The sequence below is a fragment of the Heliangelus exortis genome, chromosome 22 (assembly GCF_036169615.1).
Source record: "Heliangelus exortis chromosome 22, bHelExo1.hap1, whole genome shotgun sequence".
Classification (NCBI taxonomy): domain Eukaryota; kingdom Metazoa; phylum Chordata; class Aves; order Apodiformes; family Trochilidae; genus Heliangelus; species Heliangelus exortis.
Window position 1 is genome coordinate 6,038,436 of NC_092443.1, and position 13,630 is coordinate 6,052,065.

The 13,630-nt window shown below is 36.9% G+C and overlaps 1 protein-coding gene across 16 annotated transcripts in view; it reads right to left on the reverse strand.

Annotated features, from left to right (window-relative positions):
* RALGPS1 (Ral GEF with PH domain and SH3 binding motif 1) overlaps positions 1-13,630 on the reverse strand; it is a 68,608-nt gene that overhangs the window by 17,484 nt on the left and 37,494 nt on the right. For 15 of the 16 annotated variants that reach the window (XR_011730296.1, XR_011730295.1, XR_011730294.1 and 12 more), the window contains 3 exons: positions 5,721-5,858; positions 4,382-4,475; positions 849-916 (listed from right to left, as the gene is read on the reverse strand). Coding sequence is in view for 12 of the 16 variants with exons in the window: in XM_071766438.1 (XP_071622539.1) it covers positions 849-916; positions 4,382-4,475; positions 5,721-5,858 (300 nt within the window). In the remaining 4 variants the exon portion in view is untranslated. The remainder of the gene's footprint in view (positions 1-848; positions 917-4,381; positions 4,476-5,720; positions 5,859-13,630) is intronic. The other variant, XM_071766436.1, reaches the window with a different exon arrangement.

Sequence of the window (13,630 nt, forward strand, 5' to 3'; positions counted from 1 at the left end):
ATACAAGCCAGAATCTGATGACTCATGCTACTGATAACACCTCTGAATTACCAGGTCTGCCTGGTGGACAAAGCAGCTCCCAGCAATACTGCTGGGAATCATGGTTAGTAAGAGACTTGGTATTGATACTGACAGCCTTGGCAATTTGCACTTATCAGTTCCAGAGGATAATTTTAGGTGTAGTGTGCTGTAGCTGGGATCTTGATTTTAATAAAGTCTAACACATTTTATGCTGCCTACTAAAAATGTGAAATTTTCTAATAAATGATCTTAAAAATGCTCCTCTTTGCCATCCAGGTAAAGCTTCTACAGAAAGGCAAGTAACATTATATGCCCCCACTAGAACCTCTACAAATTAAGTCTTACTTCTGAAATAAAATTGTTTTCATTTAATTCATTCAAGATTAATGGATTTATTTTGCCTAGGCAAATTAATGCTTACACATTGAAGTAAATCTTGATATGTGGGATACAATTTGTTACTGTAAGAACCTCCAAGGGTGACTATCATAAAGGAAGAAAATTATTTAAAATGAAGAACAATACTAACCCGAGTACAAGCTGGGCATGCAGAAATATGAAATAAAAATCAGATCTTTTACAGCTATCAGGAGTGGTGTTCTGAACCAAGGATGTTGTGAAACTGGGCATATGCACAAAAATGGTTCATTCAGTTCTCTGACAGCCCTCACAAGGTAATTCAGTAATTGCAACAAAAGCCCATATTTGAAACTGACACCTCATCCAAACACCCTCAGATATAAAATAGGCTTTCCCATATACTTCAGTGGAGGACTTATGTAATTAAAGTTATTTCCTTACTCAAATTTACAAAAGAAGTTTTATACCTGCAAGATCTTTTTTGGAAGAAACCAGTCGAGGAGAGCTGCTACCTGGCTCAATTCTTATTGATAATCTGGAAAAGCAAGTTTTTAGAGAAATTAACCAAAAAAAAAAAAAAATTCTCAAAGAAGTTTGTCTTTTTTAAAGGTTAATAATGAAAATATTTTCTGCAATGTGTTAGGGCTGCTATTCTCTGTAAAGTAAGCTGGAGCTCTATTAGAGACTAGCCTCACATGACCAAGAAATTTAGGTGTTCTATGAGGAAACTGAACAAAACTTACCTGTCTTACTTGAGACAAGGAAAATACCTAAGTTGCAATAAAACAGCGCAGTCCTCAAACTGTTACTCAGGGCATTTCTGAGCAGTCCAAAATTTTGTGTCTGAAGTGAAACACGTCTGACATATCTGGAACATTTAGAGCTGCCTGTCTACCACTTCATCAGTGGGTTCAACAGCCTCTGTTCCTGAGTGAGTCCTGTGGAGAATACCAGGCCTGACCTAATTGACACCAAAAGGTCAGCAAAAAAAAATGGACTGTTTTTTTGGAACCACTGCAGGGCATGGCAGGTTAGAAAAGGATGTGACATGGTGCCACGAAGTTTGGATAGTGCTGCCTAGCTCAGGAAAAAAGTGCATACGTGGAGACAAGCAGTCTCCTCAGATCACTTCTTACACTGCTGAAGGAGGAGAAAGATCCTGCAGCAGCTGCATCATGCATCCAAACTGCATCTCTTTAGCCCACTGGCTGCCATGACTATGTTAGCAATACATTCTTGGGTACACCTGGAAAGAATCCTGACACATTAAGTCCTATTTCTGCACTCTTAGTCCTTTAACTAGCAAATGTTAAAACCTTTCAGCTTCTGCACAGAATAGTATATGAGCTGAACAAGAAAGACCTGGTACTTTTAGGATATGACATCACTGTCAGGGGTTTTCTGGAGTGTTGGTACTTGCTGACTAGCACGAACCTAAAGCAAGCAATTGCACTGGCACAAAAAATCATAGAGAAAATCTTTGTTTATATGAAGTGGCTGCCAAATTTTCCTTCTCAGTGTAATTGAGGTTCTCATTTGGCAAAATGTATATTGAGATCCTGCCAATACATTTTAGGGCAACTATCTAAGCTTCTCTCCCTGACAGCCTGGTACTGAAATAGTTGGGTCTGCCTGCCAAAGGTCAAGCATACATCTCTTCAGAGTATGCTAATGCTATCCCTGGCTCAAAAAGAGCAGTCACTGGAAAGAAAGACAGAGGAGATTCTTTCCCCATTATAAAAACTTAGCACTCTTTGCCTTTTTAAGGCTTACGGTTTCTTCTGGCATGGGATAAGAAAATGCTGTGAAACTGAAAATCCATCAGGGAAAACTGAGAGGAAAATGTGAGATCAAATATTTAAAACAAAATCCAAAAAATCCAAAATCCAAAATTTTATCATATACAAAGATGGAAGAGGAATGAGAGTTCTCTTTATGGGTAGCTGTAGTCAGTTTTGATGAACAGAGACTTCAGTTTAAAGCTTTCAAGCACAAGTCCTATGAGCAGCAGCTGAGGGAGCTGGGGGTGTTCAGTCTGGAGAAGAGGGGGCTCAGGGGAGACCTCATCTCTCTAAAATTCCCTTGAAAGGAGGTTGGAGCCAGGGGGGAGTCAGTCTTCTCCCAGGCAGCTATCACTAAGACACAAGGGCTGGGGCTCAAGCTCCTCCAGGGGAGGTTTAGGTTGGATATTAGGAAGAAATTCTTCACAGAGAAGACTGGAATCAGGCATTGGAATGGGCTGCACAGGGAGGTGGTGGATTCTCCATCCCTGGAGGTTTTTTTAAGAGGAGGCTGGATGTGGCATTCAGTGCCATGGTCTGGTAATCACAGTGGTAGTGGATCAAGGGCTGGACTTGATGACCTCAGAGGTCCTTTCCAACCTGACTGATTCTATGATTCTTTATTCTAATGAAAGAAGCATGGTAGGAAAAGGTTCAAGTTCTCCAATGTATATAAACTGCAGCAACTCTACTACACTAAGAAACAAAATTTGCCCTCTTGTTAATACCTCTTGTGACTTCAGTTTTCCCTTGATATACCGAAGCCTAGGAAGAAAACTGTTAAATTTGATTGAAATATTCTCACAAATAAATAAATCAAAATTAAAAGTACTATATTATCTTTAAGATACATCAAATGCCTTCCAGCATTAACAGCAAAGCTTCCTGCTGAAGTTAAAATTATCTTCAAATTTAAACGGAATTACTAATAATTTGTAGTTACAGAAATTATGTTCCTACATATAGAAAGCATTTATTCTATTTTTCCTAAGATATTACAGCTCATGAAAACTGAGCTGTAATACTGTACCCAACTGGGCTTGGGTATGTGTTAACATTGATGCATGATCAGGAAACTCCATCTAAAAATCAAATTAAACAACATGACCAGTATGTTTTTTATAGAAACACTGTATTTGACAGAGAGTAGGGATGAATTTGTCTTTTCATGGCTGTATCTCACTTGTTACAGGCATCTACTGATAACACCATCACTTATTATTAGAATAAATATATAACATTTTGATTTTTGTGTCACTATCATTTTAGTCATCAGGCCATCTGATTTCTCCTTTGTGATATCCGTATCACCTTCTACTTTGATGAATCCTTCCAGCACTGTTTCATTAGTATATGGTGTAAGTATGCACAAATTCTGAGACAGATCAAAAATGAAATATTTACTAAAACTGGTAACAAGACTGGTTTTAAGGAAGTTCATTAGCAACCTTGCTCTTCAGAACATATCCTAAAATCTTTCATACTGCCATCGTATTACTGAGCATCTGGTTGCCTTGACTGCTTTTAATTCTGCTCACCTAAATAGAGGTATTATACTTGTCAATAGCTGATTATATAGCATTCCATCTGCCTTGGTTGTGTGATTTAAAACCTTGGCTGCCAGACCTATGATTAGGTCTAGACTGTGTTAGTTCTTTCAGAATTATTGGCCAGGGATTACCACCTTCTTTAACAAGCACATTCACATATTGAGCAATGTGTCCTATGGTGTCTACTTCACACCACAGTTCAGGATAGCTCTTCACCTCTTTTCTAAGCATTGCTTTAACTTGCTTAAATCTCCAAAACTGTCAGATTTGTATCTAAAGCATCAGCTTTTTTAAAATACTTACTTGAAACTGGAAGATGTTTTTTTATGTATTATTTACAATAGCACAGTCAATTCTAGACTTAGAAATGGCCTTAGCATTCCTGAATAAAATTCTGAGAACACAAATATCATGTAATAGAAGAAAGACTAGATTATCATCTGCTTTTAAATTCTACAAAGGTATTTAATTTTGGAAATCTGGCAAGAGGCTTGAAGAAAGACTGAATTTCACTCAAGCACCTTGGTATTTTCAGGTGTATAAATAAAATATTAAGAAAAAACCCAAATCACCTTCAGCCAAGGCTTTTTATTCAACTCTAATTCAACCAATGGCCAAGTGATATTTCCAATATATTACCCCAAACCTTAAGGAAAGAACAGTACTTACTTATAATTGTCATCTTCTACAAATTTCTGCAGTTCTTCAATGTAACGTACAGACTTCAAATACTTCTGCACATGGGGCAGTGTTGTAAGATGATCTGTAGAGTGTTCAAAGAAAAAAAAAAAAGATGAAACATCCATGTAATTAATAACTAATTATTATTTCAGGGTTTTTCCCCTTTTTTCAGTTCTCCGTTATCTTAATGGAAACAGAAAAACTGAACCTTCCTAAATAATAAATCAGACAAAAATATTACTTTGACTCTAAGATGGTAAAGATATAATTGAGAAAAAGTGATGCTCAGCTGTTAAAGAAAACACATCTGCCTTTCACCATCATGAAAGCTGATGGGTTTCATTATATCTTTCAAGTGGAAGAGTTGGTTGCTGCAAACTCTGCTGCAATTTTGTGCTTACTGTTCTAGGGCATATTAAAGCCTGCAGCCAGTGTGTCAGTGCAGGTATCAGTGGTTGTTGAATACAGAGGGCAAGGGCTGGATACTTGAAGATACTTAAGTAATTTTTCACCTCATTTTCTCCCAATCTAACTTTTTTCCTTCTATTCAGAACTCTCTGAAACTGTAAAATTGATGTGTTCTGAATTTATTTCATTGTACAGCTGCTCCCAAGGTTTTCCAGCCTGCTTCATGTTTATGCTATGCCAAATCATGCTAGGTCACCAGCAGCATGCTGAGTATTTGTCAAGATCCCCAAACCAGAACATTTGTTGACATAAGCCTTCACTAGGCTAGAGGTGCAGAAAGTAATTTCAGAGTAAAATTTTCAGTTAAAAAAAAAAAACCCATCAACATCAAGAAGCAGCCCCTTCACGTTCCTCACTTGATCAGCAAGTGAGGTATGTGGAATAGCTTCACACACAGTTTAACAGCTGTTGTACAGACTGAAATATTTGGGGGTTTTTTTGTAAACATATAAGGATACTAACAATAAAATTATAATGAAAGCAATGCATTCTACACTCCAAAGACATCCTATGCACTACAAAGGAAAGGGATTAAGATAATTCCCTCTGACTGCCTCTTGTGGATACAATATAACATAAATGCAATAGCTGTACTTGAAAACATGTAATTTGTAGCCCACCTGTAGCCTTACACTCTGCACAACTTGCTATAGCTCTTACAATTTAAAATAAACGCTAATTCGCCTAATTCACTGGTAACATAGAAACTGCACAGAAATGGAGCTATATCATTTACCAGTGTTCAACTCTAGTAAAGTTAGCCTCATGTTACCCTTATACAGGGCAAAAACCTGCTTACACAGTGTTGTATTAAAGAAATTTTAGTTAAGGCTTAATAGGTGTAACAAATTTTACCAACCATAGTTACAGGAGACTTGCAGATCAGCTATTATTCGGAGAATATTGTTCATTTGATTGGATCTCTGTTCATTCCCCATAATGCTGCCTGAAGCAGGATATGCAGAATCAATGTAGATTAAATCCAAGAGATAAATTCCTGAAACAAACAAGTCAATCAACCAATTGATCTAATGTTTCAAACAGAGTTCTATAACATGAGCATTTATATTGGCTGTCAACCATGAGCACTTTGCAGGACCATAACAAGGACACTAAAAAACCAGAAAGCAACAGCTGCTCAGAATTTTGTCACACCACATACATGTATCAATTTTTTTGGGTAGATACAAATGTGATAGAACACATTGTAGCTACATCTTATCTACCTGCTTAATTAGATCTATTAAAATCCACTCCCATCAGCCCCTTTCTCTGTGTATCTTGAAATCTCAGTGTCATCAGTTAGCAACAGATCATGTTCCATGAGCACTTGTTCCACCAAGGACACTTTTATTTAAAAACAAGCTAACTGGAATTATTTCAACACTCTTCTAGATCTGAAATAGAATAAATCCGAGACTGCTCATAAAAAGTTTATATTGAAGCAGAATCTACTGAAAACAACAGCATGTGGCAATTGTAATGTATGAACCCATGAGACAGCTCTGTAAACTGCAGTTTTTTCAACATTTCAGCTCACCACTGAACTCACATATTCTTCTAATGGTTTAGTAACAGGACTCACAATGTGCTTTCCAACACTTGCCCTAATAAACAAATATTTATACTTTTCAATTCCTTTGAGCTAGAGAAAAATGTCTTAAAACATCACAGAACACAAACATCAACTACAATATTGGAATAGCTAAGAATAATGTCCCTGAAGCCTGATTTAACAACATCTACATCCTCCCAAAACAGCCACTGAAACACCTTTCTCCAAATCACAGGTGATCTCAAATACAAGCTAAAAGCTCCAGAAGCTCACACACTGTTCTGTGCTCCTAGAAAGCTAAACTAATGGAATCTTCCTGATTGCTGACTGTTGTTTTCCATTCCACCCATCAAACTTGGCAGCGAACTTCCTCAGGAAGGGCATGATCAAATCCTCATCCTCAAGCAGACCTGTGCTGTTATCTGTAATGACAGTGCAGCATTTCACTGCACCTCAGACACCTACAAGATTGTCTCAGACACAGAATCTGCCTGCGGAGCTCTGGAGGGAGGATGGAGCCTGGCACATTTTATCCTTTCCAAGAACAACCATAACTTTTCAGGAACATCTTTTTACCATTTACGTAAGGCACTGCAAATTTATAGTTGTTATTCCACTTCAGAAAACACATTAAAAAGATATTTTCAGAAAGATGTTTATAGGTCCTCTTAAGTTTGCAAGCAGGCTTTAGTTTAATATATTCCTAAACTATTCTATCAGCTGTGCAAAGAACGGAACATTCTTCTGAGTGGGAAAATAACATACGCAGCATAAAAATCTACCGTATTTCCACATTAGATTTTCCATACCCTTTTTTGAGCATATTTATCATTAATGACTCCTCCTCTACCCCATGTTTTCTTACCCTGCCTTAAAAAGAGCACTCTGCTTCAGGAAAAAAGCTGGCTGTCTCACTTGCGCTCTTCTAGATTTAAAACATCACATTTTTTCAGTAAATGACAGCTATTAAAAAAGGAAATGCAACTATGCTGGTCATGTGCAATTTTTTAAAATGGAAGATCTAAGCAACACACTCCTGAGAGAATTTCAGTATGCTCGGATAGTTACTGATAATAACCAGATCCTTGTGCAATGAAAAATTATTTTAATGCAATCACCTGGTAGTATGTATACCTCAAGCTTACTCAGATAAGAACAAAACAAAACAAAATAACACACTCCAGCCATACCCTGAAATAAGATTTCCACCTGGGAAAATTGATTTTTTTTCCTGAAAGTACATGTTCTCTAGTAGTGTCTCATTACTATAATGTAGTGATAGAGCTGCCATAAGCTACAGACCACCAGCGATAGTCTAGCAAACTTAAGAAAAAACATGTGGCTCCCTAGGGTTTTCTTCTTTACAGCTTATTAAAAACAAACCCAAAAAACAAAACAACAAAACAAACAAATAAAAACAGACCTGGCAATTTTGTTTCATTTTAATAAGTACCGAGTATAGGCATGAGCAAAATCTCATTCACATGTTGCACACACCTCATACTTCACTGTTACATCGTTTTTGTGGGGTGTAAGAAGAAAGAAATCAAACTGATGATGCCAGTAAAAACTCAAACCCAATGTAACATGCTGGAATGTAACAGAAGATATTCCTTCTAAATACACAACAAGCTACACCTCTTCAAGGGTGTTCCTTTCCCCCCTCCTTTCAGTGCAGGATGGCTGATTATTTTCTTGTGATTCTTTTTTTACCAGACTTCATCTGGGCAGTGGCATTTTCAACTCTTCTACACATGATGTGATAATAGGAATAATTAGAATCAGTTTATTTTGCTCAGAGAAATTGCAAATTTGTTCCCTTCAGCAAAAGATTTTAAGACCTGCTTCTCAAAGGAAAGGCTCAGGGTTGCCATATGCCAAAGAAAACATGCAGCACTAGCTTTTCAAACCTTGGCTTAAGTGTGTGCTACTGTGCACTGAAAACAGCTCTCTAAGATGTGAAGCCATCAGGATATTTTCCAGAGGCTGAGCTCATGGGCAGCTGCTTCCACAAGCAAACCATTTTCCAGTGATACTAATTTTTCTCCATTTTTACTAGAACTAATTTTTGCAGCTGCATATTGTATGCAGACAATGCTTTATTCGTTAGTTCACGGTATAATGGAAATAATAACACAGTCTAAGGAAAAACAAAGCCAAAGAAACCAGAACTAGAATTATCAATAGCAATCACACTGTGTAAAGGGGCACGATTATTTCTAAATTGGTAAAAAGAACTATAATGTCTTTTATTGTAGCACTCAGACAAAGCAGGAATATTACTGACAGTTTCAAGACATGGAAACTGAAGTACAACAAAAAAGTGACCTTGAAATGCAGTGGTCAATGGCACCCAGATGATGCATTTTGAGTGTTTCACCCAACGGACAACAACTTCCAAGTCTATATTTTATTGAAAACTTATTTATGGAATACTGCAGTATTCAGCAGGATACAAACTTAAGTCTGCATACTTGTGTCTTGATTAATAGCTAAGCTTCTATTACCTCTTAAAACTGCAGCAGCAGAAACAAATGGAAATCTGGTTTTTTTAAGGCACCTGGCTTGAAGTCAAAAAATCTGAGTTCGAATTTTCTGTTCTGCCACATATTTCTTTGACCTGGGCAAGCTATTGTAATCCCCTACTTTCTAGGAGTTCAGTGAAGGAGAAAGCATTTTCCCATCAGACAGACCTCATGAAAATAAGTATTATGAACAGGAAAACTTTTTAAAAGTGCAATTTAAATTCCTTATACAAAATATGTAATGAAGTGCAGCCTGCAGAAGTAGCAGCACAATTTATTCTTAGCAACTCAGAATTTCAAGTATCTTCTGTGTACTTATGACAACTTGCAGGCACAAGGTGTACCAATCAAATACTTGCAGTCTCTAAAATTGTCTCACAAATACACACTGTTGCAAAAAATATGTGCAGATTAAGATTTATAATTTGCATCATTCTCAACTGTGCCTTTTTTTTTTTTTTTTTAAATAATGACTGACTATAAGACCATCCTGTGAAACAGTAGATCTAACAACTCAGTGGTCAGAGCACACCACTACTGTATACTTTAAATCTGCTTCAGTGCATAATGCTCTGCTAAGGGTCTTTGCAATTCTGCAAAGGCAGCTAAGTTAGGAAACAGCTAGTTTGGTAAATTGTACTGTTACTGTGGCAACCATAAACATACAAGATGGGGGGAGGGGGGAAGCTAAATGTTTTAATAAACAAATTTAGTTCCTACTTATCATCATGTACACTTTCTAAAGATATTCATAACCCCAAAGCCCCTGAGTGCACATATGCTGCAGTGTAACATGGGTGCATTTTGTTAGCACAGGAAGCAGTACACAGAGCATTCTATTAGGTCACACAGTAGCTGGCAGGCATTACAGAAATGAACCTATAGAAAATAATTATTTTCCTTTTTTTCTGCCCCAAAGTTGAATAATTACACTGGCTTGACAGGCAAACCAAAAGAGGCAAAACTACACTTCCAATCAGTAATCAGCAGTATTTATGAAAGCTTTTGCCACACACAGTAGTGTGGTTATACTAAATAAAGCAGAGGAGAGAGAGAAAGCAACTTATCAATTAACTAAGTGGTAGCGAGTCCAAATCACTACAGTCAGCAGTCTGTAAAACCAACTACACCATTCTTAGGCAATGAGCTCATAGTCAGAACAGCCAACAGTTTTGTGGTATCATTGGTTTCAAGAAGAACGGGTATTTTCCATGGACTAAGGGCTGGAAAAATTTTCTACAAAACCAAATGTATATACTGGTTAACCCTGGTAGGACTTGGAGTACTCTAAAAACAACTGAAGGCAAATCTTTGCCAAAGCAGTAACATGTGATTTGTGACACATATGTCCAGCACAGTAGCCAAGTGAATGGGGTCACTCACAGGAAAGTAAAGGTGGGATTATGACCAGGTTTATCACCTCCATCTGATGCAAGCCAGCCAGAACACAGCATCAGTAAACCACACACGTGCAAACACAGAACTGCAATGAGGCTGAGTCAAAAAGATCACTCCAAGTGCGTGACAGCAGCCTGTTTCTTGGCTCTATGCAGAGATGCTTGCATTTTATCAGACTTTCTCAGTCATACTTATTTCATGTCCCAAGTCATTAGAATAAAGACTAAGAACGTGTGTAGTGAAGTACATGTGTTTCAAATTGTTCAAACTAACTTTTTGATTCTTTCAAATATTTAATAAGAAAAAGTGAGCTTGGAGATAATTGTTTTTCGCCAAATAATAAATCAGTAAAAAAATGTGGTTTTCATCTTCCTGACACTATTTGTGAATTGAGTTTAATCCATTGAGTAGTTTTTGGATGGAAGTTTTTTCTCTCTTGAGCTTCATTTCCTAATCAGATTAATTGTAATTTGCTTCTTTAATCATTTCATTTACCTCAGGCAGAGCACTCTGCTAATTTAAACCATTAGACTGTACTTCATTTTTCTATACAGTTTGCAATATCTTTTAATAAAGGACAATAAAATCTTTCTGTGGAAGAAGATTCATCACTAGCAGAAATAATACCACTGCAATTAAAAACATTGCCACTTATAAGTGTAACAGATACAGAATAGCCTTTTCAAACTTCACCAACTTTTAGTGGTTTCTCAGGTCTACCACAGCAGAGTTTGTTTATATAGAGTCCTGATCTCCAAAGAGACTTTAAACTAAACTAATGGGTAACATCAGTCCTGGTAGGAATACAAAGAATATAACAGTGACTCAATATAACAGGCATTTTCTACTAATGCCTGTCATAGACAGCTGGAAATACTAGTGTTTTTACAGTGACATTTCAGCACAGTTAAAAATTAAAAAGTTTTAAAGGACACAAAAGCAATACAATTTTAGTAAACTGACTTCTCAGATTGACATTTGATGCAAAGCACTTCAGCAAAAACATTCTTCCTTACCTTCTGGCATACTGAATAATCAACTGAGGATCCTACCATCATCTTGCATTTCATGCCAAGACTGTTGATGTTCTATATGAAGCTTTCATAGAATCACAGAATGTAAGGCTGGAAATGACCTCAGGGTTCATCTGGTCCAACCTTTCCTGGCAAAAGCACAGTCTAGACAAGATGGCCCAGCACCCTGTCCAGCTGAAACTTAAAAATGTCCAATGTTGTGGAATCCACTATTTCTTTGGGGAGATTTTGCCAATAGCTGATTTTTCTCATTGTGAAAAATTTTCATCTTGTGTCCAGTCAGAATGTCCCCAGGTGTCCCTTGTACTCATTACCCCTCGTCTTTTCCAGGTGATTTCCTTGTAAGAAGACAGTCTCCATCTTCTTTGTTGCCACCCCTTAAATATTAGAACATGGTGGTAAGGTCTCCTCTAAGCCTTACTTTTCTCAAGGCTGGACAAACCCAGTTCTCTCAGCCTTTCCTCATATGGCAGGCAAGTTTTGCCCTTCACCCAAGCACAGTGGTGACCTCAAAAGAAAAACTTTTATAAGCAGGGCTGCTAATCCAAAAGGCCATTAAAGAGTGTCTGCAAACATCTGAGACTTCTCAGAAAGTCATGCTCATCTGGAACACCAAAGAACCTCTTTAAATCAAATAACTCCCTTTCAGCCATTCCTCTTATCTATGTTTAATGAAAGAAATAAAATGCTTTGTACTCAGCCATCCCAAAACTGAAAGAAGAAAACAATCCCACGTTGTTTCCTGAATAGCCTTACCCTAATGGATCACTGGAATCAATGATTTCACCTTTGTCACTGTAGCAATTAAGCCTAATATAGAAAAATAGATGATCAAGTGCAGCATAAACCAAGTAACTCTCAAAATAAGATTCCAGTGTGTGAAAAAAAAATTACCAGTGATTCAGCTGGAATTATAATCAGGAATTTATGCCCCAGATCACCTCTGACTGGTGTAAATCATGCTCTTATGCACTATCTAGTAGAAAGTGTCCCTGCCATGGTAAAAGGCAAAGGTACAATAGTTGTTTTCCACATGTAGCTTCCTGTCAGCAGTAAGCTGTGGTTCAGGGACTTCCTGAGATAGATCTTTGTATAAACATATTTATCCTTAAGTCTGGGTGTTATTTTTTTCTTTACAACATTTCTTCTCGTACTCTGTCCAGTTTTTCTTTTTCCTGCTATACCTCCATAAACTTCCTCAGAATTTTCTCTTTCAAAAGATCTCATGGCAAATTAATTCAGCATCTGAACTGCACTGTCTGAAAAAATAGCCAGTTTGATTTCTCCAATTTTGCCTTATTTAAAATTGGAATATTCTTATCCATTTTGGTTACCTTGAGCTTCTGCTTACTAACTGAAAGTTGACATCCATGACCAGCTGTTCTATGGTATTTTCACCAGTTCTCAAAGCCACGTCTACTATTAGCCCACTCCTTCCTGACTGAATTACTCTGGTGAAGACAAATGTCTGCTTTCATATCCAGAAATAAGTGGCTATTAATACCCTAGTATTAGTAGGATCTGTTAATCTCCAATCATAGATTCAAATACAAGTTTATCTCTGAGATTCTCTGTATGAAAAGCAAAAGGAACAACTATAAAACATTTTGAAAATTCAGCCCAAAGCCTTTAACAAGAGCAACAAACTCCACAGTATTACAGATCCAAGTAAAATGCATTCCTATTTAGTTCAAGCACAATGGATAATGTAATTTTTCCCACCAAAACTTCCCAAAGGACAAACACCTGGTGTTATCAAAACAATTCACATATTCTACAAACATTTGGCACATGGAAATAAAAGCTTCCTGTCACCTATTAAGTTGGCACAACTTTATGATTCCAAATAGACAAAACTGCAACAGACCAAGGAATGAAGAAAGTTTTGTCATACATGATTTGGAATGACCCTTATACAAAAACTTCCAGGAGCAGGCTATTTAGAAAGCTTTAAAAAGACAAAAAACCACCCCGCACTTAACCAGAAGGTTATTCTGTGTACCAATATATTGTTTCTTATTCAGAAATGGGGATGATCAAAGAAATAGGGCTTGGCTATTTTTAGTTATTTATATATGTTTATAGATTTATTATCTGGAAGAGAATATTAATGATTAACAACCATGAATTCAGTTTTAAAACTGATATTGAAATACCCAACTCAAGAAGCAATCTAAGTTCTCAATTTGCATTAGATTATGTTAAGAACTTGCTTGCATTTGGACAATTTTTATTTCCATTATGTTTGCAAACATGC